This window comes from Periplaneta americana, chromosome 10 (genome assembly GCF_040183065.1).
Source record: "Periplaneta americana isolate PAMFEO1 chromosome 10, P.americana_PAMFEO1_priV1, whole genome shotgun sequence".
Classification (NCBI taxonomy): Eukaryota; Metazoa; Arthropoda; class Insecta; order Blattodea; family Blattidae; genus Periplaneta; species Periplaneta americana.
In genome coordinates, this window is record NC_091126.1 from 49,654,156 (window position 1) to 49,674,820 (window position 20,665).

The window sequence follows — 20,665 nt, forward strand, 5'->3', positions numbered from 1 at the left end:
TTGAGAGAGGTGGGATATGATGATTGAGACTGGATCAATCTTGCACAAGATAGGGACCGATGACGGGCTTATGTGAGGCCGGCAATGAACCTGCAGGTTTCTTAAAAGCTATTTGTAAGTATTATTATTATTAATATTATTATCATTATTATTAAAATGAATTAACAGTTTTTCTCGAGTGCCGAGCAATCAGTGAGCAAAATAATTACTTATGGCTTTTTGAGAACCCAGAGTTTCAGTGCCTCCCTCACTTAAGTCTACCATTGGTCCCTATCCTGAGCAAGATTAATCCAGTCTCTACCATCATATCCCACCTCTCTCAAATCCATTTTAATATTACCCTCCCATCTATGTCTTGGCCTTCCCAAAGGTCTTTTTCCCTCTGGTCTCCCAACTAACACTCTATATGCATTTCACCCATACGTGCTACATTAGGGTGGTCCTTATCAGGGGAGTAAAAATTGAACTTAATAAATTTTAATGGGCTTAGGGGTGAAAATGTGAGAAATAATGTCAAAGAGAACTGTGTAAAATTTTATTACAAAATAAACAAGTTTAGAAGTCGCTACCAGGGCTTAAATTTTCAGACTTCTACAATAAAATATGTTAAACACGAACAATATTGGTCATTAAACAAAAAAAAAAACATTTTTGAACTTTCTTCTCATAATATTTTAAAATTGTGGTCTTCTTTATATCAAGAATTCTCTTTCTATGTTCTTTCACCACCATCGTTAAGTATTGCTTCTGTTCCTCATTCGCCATAAGAAGTTGAACTTTTGATTTAGTGCCACACCTCGCTCTACAGTGTCGTTGACAACTCTGTTTTTAACATTCTTTCAGCGCTGATAAATTCTTCTGTATGTTTCCATTCAGTTGGGTCCTTTGAGAGGAATGCCTTGGAATTGATATAGAAAAATCTCAAAAAAGAAAGAAGTGTTAGAATCAACAAAGTTATTCATTTCCAGCTGATTGATATTGTCAATTTTTATGGTTGCTCTAATGTCATGATTTCTATTTCTCTTACTATGTAGAGCTTCAATCATCAACACTTGGTTTGTGATGGGACATTCCTATCAAAAAAGCAAACCTACAAGTTTCTCTGATAGGTGCCAAAGATGTTGAACATTCTTGTTTCTGGCCACATCTGCAATCTCTGGATCAATTTCTTTATATTTATGGAGAGACTTTAGTAGATAAATATCATTTCTGGGAGCTGAAACTGCAAACAGGGCTTCAAACCAAGCTTTTACATAAACTCTTGCCACAAATTTGCAAAACCTCGTTAATCCCTTCATCTCACTAGTCGTAAGCTTAACTTGTTCTCTAAACAAGAATATCTTGAAGACATACATGGCTTTCGACATCCATATTGCATGATGAATGACTCCTCTTTTTGGTATTCCTCCTAAAATTATAGTGATCAACTTCAGAAGTTCTCTGCAATCATTTCTTGGTTGCTGCAGATTATGAAGAATGTTTTCGATGTATTTCAGACTTTCTTGACATCTATTATCAGGAAATGTTATTTTGTCCATCAAAGGAGAGAATCTTATGGAGTTCCAAACTTTTGAAATCGTTTGTGTCAATGTTGTGGCTTTTTGTCATGTTGTGATTGTTGTTGCTATGTGCATTGATGTGTCATTGTCTCAGTTCACATGCCATTGAAAATCCCCTAAAAGGGAGAAAATTACAGGGACTTTCTGGAAAACAACCTGCTTGTTTCATTGGGAAAGCTACCACTTGCAGTACACGCCAGCATATGGTTCCAGCATGATGGAGCTTCTGCGCACTTGAATCTTGTGGCAAGGCAACAGACAGCAACATTTGGCGAAAGATTGATTGATTATCAAGGTCTCATTCCATGGGCAGTAAGATCACTAGATCTCAATCCTCTTGACTTATTCTTGTGGGGTCATCTGAAGACCTTAGTGTATGCCACACCTGTAGACCAGGTCGATGATTTTATTCCATGGATTGTCGATGCCTGTAACACCATACGTACTACACCTGGCATATTTGAACAGATGCAGGAGTCAATGTTTCTGCGATGTCAGTATTGTTTACAAGAAAGGGGGCGTCAGTTCCAAGCTCTTCTGTAATGCACAAGTTAAGTATCATTGTCTGTTATTTTTTATTTAAAGCTCAGTCAGCAGAGAGTCAAGCCATATATGAATAATTACCTACCAGCCACAACACTGAAACAACTGCAGCATCGCACCGGTGTGCGATAGGACATACATTGCTTAATGAAAAATGTTTTTTTAATATCGTCTGTCTACCATATTCTTCTGTAACATTAGTTCTGAATCCCCTTGTATAGTAATTATTTCTTATTTGTGAGTAATTGGGTGTCTTTATTAATACACTATGTTGAAAATTTTGAACTATGTTAGCGACCTCTAAATGTGATTTTATTTTTGTAAAATTTTGCAGATATTCATTTTACACTGTTTGTCACAATTTCTGAGGGTAGCTCAATAAAATTTAACAACTTCAAAAATAAGGACTACCCTAGTGCTACATGCATTGTCCATCTCAAACGTCTGGATTTAATGTTCCTAACTATGTCAGTTGAAGAAAACAATACGTGCAATTCTGTGTTGTGTAATTTTCTCCATTCTCTTGTAACTTCATCTCTCTTAGCCCCAAATATTTTCCTAAGCACCTTATTCTCAAGCACCTTTAATCTTTGATCCTCTCTCAAAGTGAGAGACCAAGATTTTACTGCTTTTTTATGGTGATGGGTTGTTAGCAGAGACCTGCACAACGGCCCAGCCCATGGGCTGCTTCTGCACTCCACTGCACTGGGCTTCACAGTCTCGCATGGAACAAGCTCGTGACATCATTGCACTGGCCGGGCCGGCTGCTTGCATAGCAGTTTTGTGTGGTGGGCTGGTATCAATGCATCGAGCCCAAGTCTTCTCTTCTATCAGTTACTTATTGAGTTTGTGTGGATTTGTGTTTGTATGTGTTGTTCGATCAACAATCAGCTACTTTTCAAATGTTTTGTTTTAGTTTTTGATTTCTGTTTTTCAAGATGAGTCCAAATAATGGTGCATTGCAAAGAAAATACAGTCTCTGTGATGAATGTTTTTCGGACTGTGATGCCATGGTCTACTGGTAGAATGGTAGACCACAGCATCTCAGCTCGGAAAACCTTCATCACAGATGCCGGCCATGGAAGCACACATTCTAAAATACCTAGAGAAAAAGTAGTGAAGGATAAAATAGCTGCTAGAAAGTTTAAAACAACAGAGTCTGGTGGAGTTGGGGCAGTTTTTAAATGTGTTCGACAGCAGTGGAAAATAATTTAATTTTGTATTCGGAGATCTCCTGCGTTGATTGCTAGAATGGGGTGCACAATGTGCCATTCATGTCTGAGTGCTTTTAGACATTTTGGGGAGAAAGAAGAAACTAATTCACTTAGTCTTCAGTATCAATAGTCAGAGTGTTGTTTCTTATTAAACACCATATATAAACTATATTAGTATTTTGTTTGATGTTCTTTGCATGTTCTTATATTATCTAAATTTAATGTGCTTTCTCTTTTAAAGGTAAGTCAAAATGAGTAACCAAATTGTTCTGTCTACAAAACGTCGAGGACTTCCTAGTACATCCACTTCATCAGCCACGGCGACCAACACGACAACAGTTTCGGCAGACCTGGCAAGTCTGTTCGAATGCCCGGTCTGCTTTGAATATGTCTTGCCCCCAATATTACAATGTCAGAGTGGACATCTTGTTTGCTCCAATTGTCGACCAAAACTGAGCTGTTGTCCAACATGCAGGGGACCTTTGGGTGAGTGAAATTGTCTGATCTCTTAAATAGCATTTTACATTCCGAGTAATTAGTAATTTCTGCTTCAGTGTTGTCTGATTTGTGACACAAACTCTGGATTTTTTTCCTGTTTGTTACTGAGTGCTATGCTACCACTACTGTTCCTGCTAGTAATAGTATACTGTTGCTACTGTTTTCATTGTGTATGTTTGTATATGTATACATGCATATTTAAGTTTGTTACTTACAAAAACAGTTTAAATTTATGAATTGCTGTAGAGGGAATTTCAACTTCAGTCATGATTAGATTGTCATATGCACTATTTTAATATTTTGAGTCATCATGCATTACAAACAAAATCTGGCTGGGAAATGTTTAGAGTAGCTAGGTTTCTAATAAGGTTTATCGTTTTCACTGCTTTAAATGTAAATTCTTGAAATAAGAGGAAATGGTGTGGAACTTTATAACTCTAACATATCCAATCTTACACCTTTATCTTAACAATTAATATTTTTATTTAACTTTGCGTCTGAGTTAGAAGTGTCTGTCATCAATAGCACACAGATTCTTAGGTTTTGAATGTATTAAAACTTTTTCACACAGAGTAGAACAAAATATGTGATATTTATTTTACATAATATTGCGTGAAAGTGATGTCATAGCCTAAAATATCCAAAGATATTAATGTTGTTGATGAAAAATATGTGGCTTTTATTGAACCTAAAGTTGCGAAAAAATGATGTCATGGCCTGACATAACCTACATAATTGGTTCTGATAATGATGCAAAATATGTGAATGTTATATGACCTAAAACTGTCTAAAGTGATGTCACAACCTTTACATTGCATTCATGTAAGGCTTCTTGTCCCAGTATTTTGGCAGTTATTTTTCTGAGCTGGACAATATTCTACTTTCTTTTTAATTCACCCACCACATATGACACGAGTTCGTCATTAATGAAGTATGCCACATGATATTGTGCTATATAATTTTTTTTCATAAATATGCTACGAGACAACAGAAACTTGTTTACTAAAAATTTGGGAATAAATTTGTTTACTCTAGTGGTAAGGAAAGTGTATAAAATGGTATTTTGCTCTTAAAATGTTTATTTTATTACTCTTTTGAATAATAAAGAACAGTCTTGTAAAATAAATAATTAATTGAATTGTTTGAAATACTATAAACATATTTTTTGTATACTGTATATATATTTTCTTAACATTACAAAAAGAACTTCCAAAAGCATGCTTTAGTTAATATATAATAAAATCTTAACCCAAATTGAATCTAAAAATGTGGACTGTAACTATCACTGATATGAAATGAGTTTGTTTATTAATACATACAATAACATAAATACGGACATGGAAATCCTACACACATAACCCAAGAACCAAAAACTCAACACACTAGAACAATACGAAATACACAAACACACTAAAACACACTATTCGATTCCACACTTCAACACCTTCCAACAATAAAACACACCCTCCTAACAGGCAGAGAAGTCCGAGATGACGCCGCGATCTAGTAGGCTCTGATGATGCTGCATGAAGCACTGAAACAGCTGTAAGCCGGACAAATATTTCATATTTAACACGAGTAAGTCCACTAGTTCATCAATTAATTAAGAATTTTTGTTGCATATGGTGCAGTGACATCAGTAATATGAACACATATTATACGTAGGATATGATATTTTTTATTCATCTATAATATTTCTGTAAGACAGACCTGTTACAATTCTATATTACCCCAGATCTGCTTTCCTTTACAATTTTATTCACATATGTCAAATCTTACATTACCCTAAAAAATAAGCCAGTATACTTTTCTTTTTCAAAACATAACGCATTAAATTAACTAGTATCTAATCACACACACACACAAAAAGATCAGTTTAATACACCATTAGTTTCAACTTTCTCTTCCCATTTCAGCTTCACTATAATAAAAAATTTGCCTGATTTTTTTAACTTGCTTATATTAGTTGTACTACATATTTTCTTGTATGCTACATATCTATTAATAATTTGAAATGAATTTATGAAATTATTGTCTCTCTGTGATTAAAAATCATATGATGCTGTAAGTAAAAGTACAATAATTATGTGTATGTATTTATTTATTCACACTGCAAATGGGTATATACCTGGTGGCAGTGGTAACTAATTACACTCAATAATGACAATTAATAATAAACACAATTAATAATAATAATAATAATAATAATAATAATAATAATAACGGGAAGCATCCTAAATTAAATGAAGCATGATCACTTGAAATAACATTTAAAGTAAATCTAATTTGTATCTTAACTAGTGTTGTGGGATTTAATCAATCTAATCGATTAATCGATCAAAGATATTAATCGAATAATTGAGTCGATTAAAATTAATCGATTGTAGTTGATATTAATTATTATTTTGTTAATACAAACTTATACTAAAAATTCCGACAATATTTCTCTCGGAAATTGCTTACTTAAAAGCACAATAGTACTGTTATTTTCTAACTGTAAACCAGGTAGTATAGGGAAAATCTTTGCACAAACACTTCAGAAAGGGATGGAGATGAGGACAGTGACCTAGTCTACCTCTATTGAAAGCTGAAACACAATGCGAAACCCTTATTAAGTTTGATGGTTTTCCAAGAAAACTTCCACCCTGTTGTCAGCTCATCTTCCTAGCATATGAAATACATACTTTTCTGGGATTCGTCCCCCTCATCCCTAATAAAATAGCCATGTTTACACTGTGTGCAAGTGAGAGCGTAACTACCTTCTTCTCTTTATAAAATCTGGTAATTCGATTACAATAGGGGCCAGTCTTCTGTTTCGACCGCTGTACTTTTGCAATTCCAGTTTCTGTACTGAGTTTGTATATGAAGGTTGTGCATTTAGTTTGATAAAGAAAAAAAAAAATCTGTTTTCTGTGGTTTGTGAAAAGTGTGAACTCCATTATGTCATATGAGAATTTGAGAGGTAGACTCAGTGAAACGTTTGGATTTAAATTGAATGATCGTGGAGAAGTGCTTGACAGAAAAATAGTTTTTTCGTGTTTAATGATGCAGAAAACATTTTTACTAAATGTAGAGCGGCACTTAATTCGGAGCATGTGAATGCACTCACTATTTCTAGCTAAGAAAGGAACTCGTAACAGTTGGTGCTTCTACTTGCTATGTTTCTACAGTACAGCAGTTATGGGAGTAAAAGTAAGGAGTTACTAATAGAGTTGAGTGTTGCATTTGTCTGTTATTGAAACAGTTTTAACCATTTATAGCCATATTTAGCTCTTTGCATTACTTTGAATGCTGTTGGGAACTTACTTTCCCATAAGAATATATGTAAATCTCCTGGTAAATTTGAAACTCTTTTAATAAGATATGTCCGCTATTGACAGATGTCCATGAGGGGAATCTTTATTGTATCTGTGCACATCTAACAGTTACTGCTATTTTTGCAGGCAATATTCGCAACTTGGCTATGGAAAAAGTTGCAAGCACAGTCATGTTCCCATGCAAATATTCAACATCTGGCTGTGCAGTATCCCTTCTACACACAGAGAAAGGAGAACATGAAGAAACTTGTGAATTCCGGCCATATTCCTGCCCATGTCCAGGGGCATCCTGCAAATGGCAAGGTTCACTGGAGCAGGTGATGCCTCATCTTATGATGTCCCATAAGTCTATCACAACTCTTCAAGGTAATCTGCATTGTTTACACGTACTTACATTATATAACTATTGAAACATTTTGCTGTCCACAATAATTGTTAATAGTTGATTTGGATGAGGAAAAAAAAAAACAATTTTTCCTCTCCCCTAAAAAAAAATGTTCTAAGCACTTACAACCTTTGTTGTTTACACCCTTCAATTATGTTACCAAATGAAGAGGTTCAGATAATTTTATTTTTATTATTTAACGACGCTGTATCAACTACTAGGTTATTTAGCGTCGATGAGATTGGTGATAGCGAGATGATATTTGGCGAGATGAGGCCGAGGGTTCGCCAGAGATTACCTAGTATTCACATTACGTTTGGGGAAAACCTCGGAAAAAACCCAACCAGGTAATCAGCCCAAGTGGGGATCGAACCCACACCTGAACGCAACTTCAGACCAGCAGGCAAGCACCTTAACTGACTGAGCCACACCTGTGATAATTTTATTATTTTAAAATATGTATAGAACTAACTTCCTGGAATTAATGTGACCAGTCATAACAGAAATATTACAAAAGAGAGTTTTTATACTTCAGTAAAGAATTAATGTGTACAGAATCATTTGAAAATGTTAAAAAAAAAAATTGAGGATATAAGGCAGATACATATTTATACTAATTACTAGCCGTACCCGTGCGCTCCGCTGCACCTGTTACAAATAAATATAAAGTAATTACATAATTAAAATAGGATGTTTGATCCCGGGAACATTCGTGTTTGATAGAAGGATAAATCGTTTAATATGTTACTTAATTTAAATTGTATTTAAATAATTAAAATGCGGTAGTTTTGGTCCAGAGAGCAATCATTTGGTGCAATGACAATTCCTTTAACATGTTACTTAATTGTTATTACATGCAACCATAGTTTAATAAAGATTGACATATCATTTTAGTTTTAATGTGTATACTTTATATTACTTGCTTATGTTTCAGAAGTTACTGTAATAACATTGTAGAATTATGTTCATCTAGAGAAACTACACTTTCCAATGGAACAATAATAATTAAACAATTAATTAGCTTCCAATATTACTTCATACAAACACAGAAACATTCTCTTAGGCTATGTTTAATAGCTTTCGATTGTTGTTGTCCAAGGCCCCTTATAGACGAAGTCATTTGTTTTTATTTCAGTATAGCGCCTTAGATGGCGTTGTTATTGTAATTTTAAAACTCATTTATCTCATTAAATATCAGTCCTATCAAAATTTTGTATAGAATAAAACTTATCGGAAATTATTTTTAAAGAAACGTTTGTTATGTAATATATTTCATGAAAATCAATAATAAGCGAGATATTTCGATTTATTTAATTCAGGCCCCCTTATAACCCCCCTTTTAAATAAAGTATTTTGAATGCCATATAGCCTAAAATCTAAGTTACAACGAACTTAATTTATATTCCAATTTTCATATAAATCGGTTCAGCCATTATCGCGTGAAAAGGTAACAAATATCCAGACAGACAGACAGACATACAAACAAAAATTTCAAAAAAGCGATTTTCGGTTTCAGGATGGTTAATTATACATGTTAACACCAATTATTTTTGGAAAATCGAAAATTACCAGAAAAATTTTGGCCACAGATTTATTATTAGTATAGATTCTGTAAAATTAATGTAACTGTAACTGCTACAGAAATGGTGCAAAATATAGGGTTTTATTTTTCTGGAAGAGAAATTGGTCTTAAATATGAGTCTGAAAAGGAAGAATCAGAAGTCCTTTCAGTCCAATACCTTTCGATATATGTCAATTTTAAATGCGGATTTTCGTAAATAGCAAAAAATTATTACAACTGATTACATTATATGGAAAGCTATGTAATAGGAACTTGTACAGAATTGCAGTGCATCTACTTAAACTGTACTACTGCAGTCACAAGATTTATTGAAACTTTGAACTACTAGTTTCATCTTTTGAAGAGCTTCGGATATCATACGCTTTCCAATATAACTGCATGCAAGTCCCTTCTCCATCTCCAGTCAATCTTGTCTGCCTAGTGGCTAACCCCCCCCCCCCCAGGCTTGTAAATGAACTTAAATTATTACCTCCAAATTATAAACCATGCGGTAATTTTATTAAATATGACAGTAATTCATTAAATGCTGCCTGTTCTCATACAGATTTCAATAAAGTCATATCATAAATTGTTAAAATTTCTTTGCTTACTTTAAAGTTTATTAGGTACATTCATCCATTCATTCATTCATACATAGTATTATACCCAAGGGCGGGTCTTTCACTGCAAACCCAGCATTCTGCAGTCTCCTATTTTCTGCCTTCCTCTTTGTCTCCGCATATGATCTATATATCTTAATGTCATCTATCGCCTGATATCTTCTTCTGCCACAAACTCTTCTCCTGTTCACCATTCCTTCCAGTGCATCCTTCAGTAAGCAGTTTCTCCTCAACCGTGACCCAGCCAATTCCTTTTCCTCTTTCTGATCAGTTTCAGCATCATTCTTTCTTCAACTCTTTCCAACACAGCTTAGTTTCTTACTCTTTCTGTCCATTTCACACACTCCATCCTTCTCCATATCCACATTTCAAATGCTTCTATTCGCTTCTCTTCACTTCGTCGTAATGTCCATGTTTCTGCCCCATACAATGCTACACTGCACATAGAAAGCATTTCACTAGTCTCTTCCTCAGTTCTTTCTCCAGAGGTCCGCAGAAGATGCTTCTTTCCTTTTAAAAGTTTCCTTTGCCATTGCTATACTCCTTTTGACTTATTGGCAGCAACTCACATTACTGCTTATAGTACACCCCAAGTATTTGAAGCTGTCCGCTTCCTCTACTGCCTCATTTAGAATTTACAAGTTTAATTTCTTTACTTTTCTTCCTATGACAATGGTCTTCGTCTTGTTGGCATTTATCTTCATTCCAGACTGCTCACAGCTGTCATTTAGCTCCAGTAGCATATCCCTTAGTATCATCTCCTCTCCCGCTAACACCACCATATCTATTAGCTACAGGGGAACTAATTAAACTATTGTTAATCAGGGCAAATGGCTTCAAAGCTGGGTACCTGACAAATGAGTGTACAGGTGCTTCAAATTAACATAATCCTACATGCCTTTAAAACTCACTTCTTATAGCTATACCACTTTTTTTATTTATTGATTCATTTACTTTCGCCAGCTAATGCCAGTCATCAGTAGGTTGCATTCTATTGTACAGGAAATTGGCCAATCACTGCATCTATGAAATTTTGGTTCCGAGGGAACTCCGATTAGGAACTTGCAGCTTATTTTTCAGTACATTTTAATAAATTTGTAATGAGTAAAAAATGATACGTAGTTGTGCACTTTCCTCCTTTCTCGTCGGAGTAGAGTATTGGTGGAATTACTATAAGTGACAACTTCCTAATAATTGACAGCAGAAGGATTAACATATACCTCCAGAAATCATATTCTTCTATCTCATTTCTACGTTTCTGGTGCTATTTTCCAAATATGTGCTTGACCAAGTGCTCACTATTCATTGGCCAAGCCTTGGAGTCGAGAGGCAGCTAACGTGCTTGTTTTTGGATTATCAAATCCAGAAGAGGCGAACACAACAGTGCTTCGAGAGCCCTGGTCGATATTTCCTCATGGCTAAATGCACAAGCCGCTTCACAGAGTGCAACAAGGCCCTTGTCTGACACATCAAGGTCCAGGAACACCATACAACCACTGGATACATACTATTAATCATTGGATGTAAAATGGTACAATAAATCGAGTAAGGAATTTTCGGTTTTAGCCCCAAATACTTCCAAATGCTCTAATGCAAGCTCAAAAGGCAGCAGTTGAGTTTTCCATATTATTTAGGTATGTGGGATTATTCCTAAATATTTAACTGACATCTTTATACATCTTGATTACACAACTTTTAACACTGTATCACTTCGGAATATGTATGGTAAGACTTTCCTGTGTTAAATTTCAACGTACCTCGTTTACATGTTTCGACCTATTTATGGGTCCTCTTCAGAACTGGTCGTTGTTGGTCTTGGCGCCACTTGTTCTGTTTCCTGTGAGGGTGTGTTCCTGTGGTATAGTGTAGAGTCAAAGAGTGTGTGTATTTTGAAATTGAGTTGTGTGTTGAGAATTTCGTTGGGGTGTGTTTTTGTGTGTCTGTATATTTCATATTGTTCTAGTGTGTTTAGTTTCTGGCTTTTTGGTTGGATGTGTAGTATTTCCATGTCTGTGTTGATGTCTCTGTGGGTGTGGTTAGCATTTGTGATGTGTTCTGCATATGTGGAGGTGTTTTGTAATTTTGTTATGGCTGTGATGTGTTCAAGAAATTAAATTACAACATCGCATACAGAACAAATAACACTCTACAAAAACACCTCAACACACAAACAACACAAACAAACAAATACAACCACACAGGCGTATACAAACTCAAATGTAACACCTGTAACAACTTCTACATAGGACAGACAGGCAGATCATTTCAAACATGTTACAAAGAACACATCACAGCCATAACAAAATTACAAAACACCTCCACATATGCAGAACACATCACAAATGCTAACTACACACACAGAGATATCAACACAGGCATGGAAATACTACACATCGAACCAAAAAGCCAGAAACTAAACACACTAGAACAATATGAAATATACAGACACACAAAAACACACCCAAACGAAATTCTCAACACACAACTCAACTTCAAAACACACTCTTTGACTCTATACTATACCACAGGAACACACCCTCACAGGAAACAGAACAAGTGGCGCCAAGACCAACAACGACGAGTTCTGAAGATGACCCATAAATAGGTCGAAACATGTAAACGAGGTACGTTGAAATTTAACACAGGAAAGTCTTACCATTCATATTCCAAAGTGACATCTTTAGTACTTCTAAGTCCTTGCCAAAGAGAGAAACTTGAGATGTATTTCTTAGCTTACTTTTCTTTGTACACAAAAGCATTTCAGTAAGTTCTATTCGGATTTATGCTTACTCCCTCTCTCATGCATCGATTGTTCAGAATTCCAGGACACTGTGCTCATACCATTGGAAGCTGAGGTCGTGGTCCTTGACACTTCCTTTTTGTCTACTATGTATGACATACATCATTTGTCTTTAATAATGAATTCCTGTTTATGTGATGCTGCTGGTTGGTTTGAAGCTAATGGGTTGAAACTTAACCCTTAAAAGCCTGAATTATTTTTCGTCAAGTTTTTCGTTTATTTCGTTACAGATTAATTAAATGGATGAAATTGAACACAACAATGCTTTTGTTTTCTATTGTTGAAGTGAATATGTGGAATTACAGGGCGTTACCATATGGTAACGCTAGGTCATTATGTTGTCAAATCTTAAAGAATGAGTTATTGCCTTATAATGACATCTTTCAAGCAATTTATTGAACTTAACTGAACTTTAGCATACAAATAATATATTCATCACTCATTCAGTGTTCTGCCCAAGGTCAGATCTTTCACTACAAACCCAGCATTCTCCAATGTTTCTTATCTTCTGCCTTCCTGTTTGTCTTTTCATATGATCCATATATCTTCATGTCGTCTATCATCTGATATCTTCTTCTGCTCTGAACTCACCATTCACTCCTGTTCACCATTCCTTCCAGTGCATCCGTCAGTAGGCAGTATCTTCTCAGCCAGTGACCCAAACAATTCCTTTTCCTCTTCCTAATCAGTTTCAGCATCATTCTTTCTTCACCCACTCTTTCCAACACGGCTTCATTTCTTATTATCTGTCCACTTAACACGTTCCATTCTTCTCCTTACTCACATTTCAAATGCATCTATTCGTTTCTCTTCACTTCGTCGTAATGTCCACGTTTCTGCCCCACACAATACCACACTCCATACAAATAATACAGAAAATACAAAAATAAGAAAATTACTTTCACAATACCTGAACAAATATACATAATAGAATTGTATTATTGTCGCAATATACTCGTATGAACAAAACACATTTTCGTAACATAACGTTTTACATTAATTTTTGTGTGTGATTTTCACATATTTCGGCAGTAAGGTAAAACATTTCTTATATGACAAAAAACATGGGCTGCAGAGACCTACATCAAATTTTGAGAAAGCTGTATGCCAGAAGAGCATTTTCATTAGCACATCCGTGTATCGGAATCACTACTCTCTTTCCAACTAAAGATTGAAGTAAACGTAAACAAAACCCAAATGTATTACTCCGCAATCGCAAGCTAGCTGCCAAAGCAACACGCAGGGCAGCCACCATCTGATATATTGCAGACGACATTACAACACATTCATTAAACTAACCTGTAAATGCTCACAGAGGGTTAATAACAAGACTTACATGATTAATAAAGTTAAAATGTCATTAATATAATAATTTGATTCTACTTACGTCAGTGTGTGAACTTGTATACCATTAATCGGAACTCGATAGCGGCTCTATCCCCTCCATATCTGAATCTTCAGATTCATCTGAACTGTCTTCTGTGTTGATAACCAGTGGCAGAAACACCAGTGAACTCGGATGTTAATTTCACAATTTCGGCATTAGCAAGAGTAGGATATTTATTGCATAAAGAATTGAAAACGTTTAAAATCATGGTTTTTTCTCCACTGTTTAAGGGTTTTCCTTTTCCTTTCTTGTGCTTAGTAACACGATATGGAGAGGGTTGATCAGCTTCAGCCACTTCACTTAGCACTCGACAAAATGTTTGAATAAAATTAATAAAACCTGTATTATTTAATGATTTGGTATGAATATTACCAATGAAACCACAACACTGTAACACACGCTTCGTGTACTGACTGCTTAACAATAGGCTACTACAATACAATAAGTCATTGTCGTCTGCCATGAACAAACTATTGCGAGCGACTCTCTCTAACTGGGACATTGACCTCGACGTCAGATAGTGCGAGAAAGACGAAGTCTGGGATTCAGAAAGGCATCTTTCACGTGATCAAGGCATGCATCTCTCACGTGATCGTTCTGGAACGCACACTCACTAGAGGCAGACGGGGAGACGAATTTTGTGCTGACAGACATGGTGATTCAATAACACAGGGATATCGAAGAATTTTCATTAGTTTGATGTATATGCGCGTTGATATCGAAGAGTTTATTTATCTACTGGGAATAGTGGATTTTCTTTTTTTTTTCTTTAGATTCATGATTAAATGTTATTCTTCAAAGAGCGGAGAATTTCTTCAATTCAATTCTACAGAAATTTCTTTGATGTTGGCAACACTGAATCTCGCATTGTGTTATACCAGCTGTGTTGATGTGCTCTGTGAATCTGCAGGTCACCTTGGGAGGGATTTCATGCCTGTTATGCATGCGCGTTGCCATAATATACGTTAAAATGATTTATCATGCAATGTCTGAAACTACTAATATAAACATATTGTAAGAAAGTGTTCTTATAAGCAAGTTTAATTCACTCGTATTCTATGTATATTATACATTTTATTATTTTAGAAGGAACTATTTTAATGTGAGAAAGAAGATGACAAGCATGAGCTTGAAGGCGTTGTGCGTCCAATAGCCAATCAGAAACCATTAGGCCACGTGCATTTATTTACATTTACTTCAATCTTTAGCTGGAAAGAGAGTAATGTTCCATTCCATCGTATCTTATATAATCAAATGTTCTGCAAGTGACGTCCAGAAAGTAAGTTTATCTGGAGCCTTTTACAGAGAGAAAACACAATTTCATGAAAAATTTATTGGAATAGATACAGCAATTGTTGAACTATTTTTACACATATTTCCCACCGGAACTGAGACATTTGTCACACTGTGGTATCAACTTTTGTCCCTCGTAGAAGTCTCCCGCCTGGAATCGGAACCAGTGTGTGACAGCCGTTTGCACCTCTCTGTTGATCCTACGGTATCAAAAAGTCTCAATTCAGGTGGAAATATGTTGAAAAAATTTCTCAACATTTCCTGTATCTGTTCGAATAAATCTTTCCATAAAATTTTATTTTATTTCTGCAAATGGCCCCAGGGAAACTTACTTTTTGGACACGTCTCGTAGCTCCAATGTCGCTGTATTTGGAAGTAGATGGTCACCCCTTGCCTTTTGGGGTGCTCCCGACTTCTTCAAATCTCCCATTTGAATTCTAATTCATTCAATGGTGAGCCAGATCTTCTACTTGGCTGCCAAGCATTTTGTATAGCAACATCTAACAATCATGTGGAAATGGACTAAAACAGTTTTTACATAGATAAAGCGAATTTTTATAAAGAAAACAAAATTTGTCACATCTCTGTTTTTAAAAGTCACTCTCTGGAGAAATCGATTGAACTGTTATAACATACTGTTTTATCCACTTACGTTTCCCTGATGGCACCATTTCCACACATTGCAATGTTGACGGTATCATTCTCTTTCTATCACAGATGACTCTTCAATTTCCTCTTCTTCTACAAAAGAAATATCGTCTGGTCCACCTGTTCTGTCGCTATTAACAAAAATAACCCCAGCTTCAGTACTTAGTTTCCTTCCACTTAGGTTGTCGAACATGCCACCCTCTACATCTGCAGAGTTCTCGTCAGATACAAAATTGGGCTTTGGTGGCTGTACGTAGAATACTCTAATTTTTCGTTGTCTAATTCCAAAAGTATCTCATGCACTTTCACGCACCTGTTTGTAACATTCATTTTGTTGCTTGTACTTTCTTGCAACTCCATCTTACTGTTAGTAGCAAGAGAGCACAAAGAATGAGTGACAACATATTAGCCTAGCGTTACCATATGGTAACGTAAGAAACAATGTATTATATCCACAACAATGTTACGGATTGTAAACTTGTGCTCGATGTACATGGATACTCAATCAACAATAAGTAAAATACCACAACAATCATTACAATCAAGTTCATCAAAGTAACAAATAAATTATCTTACTTCTTGTTGCGCTCCAAAATTGCTGCTGAGAAAGCAACGTCTAAATCGCGCAGCTGCTCTTGCCCAACTGGTATAATAAATTTGTGATTTCATAATGTAGTAAGAAAGAACCAATCATGTAGCTTGGATTCACAAAGAAAAATTCCAGTTTTATTAATTAAGGATGGGTATGAAGCAAGTTATATTGTTTTCTGCACTGCGTTACCATATGGTAACGCTAGGTTAAAATGGGTTAATAGAACTAAAACTCAGCAAATACTATTTTCATTAAATCATGTTCCTGATGAAATGATTTCAGAAGTTAAACTTCTTGGTATTACATTAGACTCAAAGCTTACTTGGATGGGTCACATTGTGTCTGTGTGCAAAAAGTTATCCTATGTGCTTTATCTCTTGTGTAAATTAAAAGCTCTTGTATTTAGTATTTATTTGAAACAGGCATATTGCGCATTTTTCCATAGTGTATTTCATTATGGTATTCATTTGTGAAGTAATGGTGCTAATTTTAACAGTGTACTAATTTTGCAGGAAAAAGCATTACGAATTATTACTAATTCAGCCTTTAATGCTCATTGTCGACCTTTATTTCGTAATGCTAATTATTCTTAGTGTATTTCACAGGTATTTTACTAGGAATAATCATTATTTAGTAACACCTATGGTCAGGTTGACAAAGACCAAGAAATTGTTCAATGTAATTTTTTTAGATATGTTTAACAGATTGCCTCAGAATACCCACTCATTTGGCTTATTTAGATTCAAAGTTGTTTTAAAAATGGGTTATAGATAATTCTTTTTATCATATTATTTAATATTTTGAGAGCCATAAAAACTTGGAATTTTAATCTGATTGTGTTTTTATTGACTGTTGTTTTATCAACTGTCCGAAGACAGGTCTGAACCTCACAAATGATATCAAGAAGGCACCACTTATGAGGCAACTAGGCCAGGAGATAATGGGGTAGGGTGGCCATTTCCTTCTCTCCTCCATTGCATACATCACCCACTAACTACATATTACACTAGTTACACTTTGCATACAAACAATTGTCTGTTGCCTATAATTACGTAATTGTAATTCTGACAAACGTGATTGATTGATTCTTTGTCAGTGATTTTGGGTGAACCCATTCCTTGTTTTGACGTTAGGTTTTAAGGATAAAAATAATGGAAACAAATTTTGTTACCCGTCACTATGCTGAAAAGAAAATCATCATCCTGTTTCCTGTACTGCCAAAGTAATTAATGGCAGATATTGGGATGATACAATTTTTGTTCGTCTGAAAGCAAACTAAGCACCCATCATGCACAAAAATTTTTATAGAGCCTTCTCCTACAGAATTTGGAGAGCATTGTGACATATGCGAATTTTCGTTATCATTTCTCGAACTGTCAGACAGTGATTCTCCTTGATAAAGGTGTCAAGTCTCTTCTTGTTTTCCATCGAAGCTGTAGACAGATGGCCAGAGCAAAGTTGTTCAGTAATAGCCTTATTGTCGACTTTAAAATGCTGCACCCATCTTCGAATGCTAATGAGACTTGAAGATAATCCGCAAGCTTTCTTTAATCATCTTTAAATTTCCGGTGAACTGTTCTTTTTCACTAGAAATTCTGTGACATCACAATCTCGAAACAAAACACAGTAGTTGGCCATCATTTCAACTATTACTGTGGGGTCAATAGGAAGGCAAGCTCCCCTCTGTTAATTTCTGTGGTACAGCAGATGTCGTTAAATGTCCTCTTTTTCATCTAGACTCATGTCCCTGGTTGTGTCGAGTATGAGATAGCAGCATCCTCCATCTGTATCAATAAACGAGATAAACGAGTTAGATGTCCTATTGAGACTAATAATGTCCCTCGCCATTTCTGTAAATTCAAATGGTGATCATGACTTTCAATACAACCCGCATACTTATTTTCTGCAGAGGGTGAAATAAATGAATTTGATTGTGTCAAATTGCAGGAGAAGACATTGTATTCCTGGCAACAGACATCAACCTACCTGGTGCTGTGGATTGGGTCATGATGCAGTCATGCTTTGGTCATCATTTTATGCTGGTGCTCGAAAAGCAAGAAAAGTTTGATGGACATCAGCAGTTCTTTGCCATTGTGCAACTGATTGGGTCAAGGAAACAGGCAGAAAACTTTGCATACAGGCAAGTAATTATGTATTTTTTTTAGAAATTTTATGTTATACTTTACATTTTGAAACTAATGCAATTAATTGTGGGGGCATTTTTATAAATTCGGATATTGGTTTGCTTTATTCAAATTAAATTGGTCAGTTAAGTGGTTTAGCAATGGATGTAGCTAACCACATATACATAGGCTATATTGTTTGACACAAAAAATTACAGACTTCTGCAGATACCAACAGCCTGTTAAACAGTAACCTGTGGCTCAAATTTATGATTAGCCTTCTTTCCTGTTTACTAGCTTCCAGAATCATACTCTCCATTGTCTCAGTCCAGTTGCGGACCGTGGGTATGAAAGTTGAGGCGGCCAAGACGTGACTGATGAGAATATAAAAATATAAGGCCTGTGACGTACCTCATTACCAAGCGCAGAATTTATAGGTTTTAAGAAACTAGGTTTTCCAATTTACGTTTTAGGATTTTAAATCTTATGTTTAGGAATTTATATGATTTTACTGGGGGGAAAAAAATAAAAATGAACAACATAGGCCTACTGTTAATATATTACAATGACTTGGTAAAGATTGTCTCTCTTTAGGATATTTTAAATCCTAACCTACGAATTAGGTCTTCTTAAGTCATATTGAGTTTAAGAATGTTACTCTTTGCTACATAAAACGAATAAGAAAAGCAGTATTTCGAGAGTAACGAGATAGCAACAAAATTGATTCGAACCTAGGAATCCGGAGCTTGCTCATTACTAATACATAGTCTAATTTTACAGCAAATTAACTCGACAATCCTCTTTCTTCGCAAACCGATCAATTAGGTCACAACATACGGAACAACTGCTATTAGAAGAAGCTAGAAACAAATCTGCATTTGTTTATAAACTCTCGATATATTTAAAATACTGTATAAATAAATATATCTCGTAACACAAAAGAAAAAATATAACAGGAACACCTGCAAACAAGAGAAAAATCTAACAACATAAAATAAAAGTTTTACGCAGGGAGAGAAAACTAACAACATGTGATTTAAATTTCTAAAACCAAGGAGAGAGAAAGCTTCTTTTCTTTCCAATACAGCCGAAATCAACTGTGACGTCGACCTGGTTGGCGAGTTGGTATAGCGCAGGCCTTCTATGCCCAAGGGTGCGGGTTCGATCCCGGGCCAGGTCGATGGCATTTAAGAGTGCTTAAATGCGACAGGCTCATGTCAGTAGATTTACTGGCATGTAAAAGAACTCCTGCGGGACAAAATTCCGGCACATCCGGCGATGCTGATATAAGCTCTGCAGTTGCGAGCGTCGTTAAATAAAACATAACATTTTTTTTTTCAACTGTGACTATAAGTAGTACAGTTGTAAGCGGTGGGTAGGACTTTTCCAAATCCGCTCCCCTCGCACATTCTAGTCAAGTTTAAACACTCCGCTAACCAGCTATCTTATTGGTTAAACTACTGTTGTCATGGTTACCAGGGAGCAGAGTGATGTAGCTGTCTCCTCTCTCCCGCTCTCGCGTTGACACTGCAGGGTACTAGATGTCGACTATACAGGTTACAGCGCTATCTGTTATTTTTCAGTATGAATTATTTGTACTATCCACAGTATAGCGAGCGGACATCACCAACTGAATGTGATCGACTTTACATAACTTACATTTTAGTCGTAGTGAATAGTAAAATTAATGTAAAAGTAAAAATGTTCGTCATTTGCTAGAACTTGTTTCTGATCTTAATTCAGTTGGAATTAATACTGTCATATTGTGTTCTGGTAAAATATTAGGGGAGGCACGGCCTCCCTTGCCTCCCCTGAAAATCCGCCGCTGTCTCAGTCTCTTGTAGACTTCAGCAGTGATTACCGATACCCATAAGACTTATTAATAATGTGAGCCGCTCAGAGCAGAAGTGATGTAAGTCAAAATTGGGTAATGATGTTTAAAGTAAAAATTACGTAAAATGCAGCGCAAAATAGCAATTAATATGTCCTTCGTGCTATCCACTGAGTACTAATAGTTTAAATAAATTGAATATTAATTGCTACTTTGTGCTGTATTTTACAGAATGTTCACTTTAACCCTCATTATCCATTCTTGACTTACACCACTTCTGCTCTCAACGGCTCA

General features: G+C 35.6%; 1 protein-coding gene across 7 annotated transcripts in view; it reads left to right on the forward strand.

Moving 5' to 3' along the window:
* The window catches only part of LOC138707659 (E3 ubiquitin-protein ligase SIAH1A-like), a 53,435-nt gene that overhangs the window by 16,714 nt on the left and 16,056 nt on the right, over positions 1 to 20,665 (forward strand). For all 7 annotated transcript variants that reach the window (XM_069837378.1, XM_069837380.1, XM_069837383.1 and 4 more), the window contains 3 exons: positions 3,558 to 3,802; positions 7,258 to 7,497; positions 18,365 to 18,557. In XM_069837378.1, coding sequence (XP_069693479.1) covers positions 3,568 to 3,802; positions 7,258 to 7,497; positions 18,365 to 18,557 — 668 coding nt within the window. In that variant the 5' untranslated portion in view covers positions 3,558 to 3,567. The remainder of the gene's footprint in view (positions 1 to 3,557; positions 3,803 to 7,257; positions 7,498 to 18,364; positions 18,558 to 20,665) is intronic.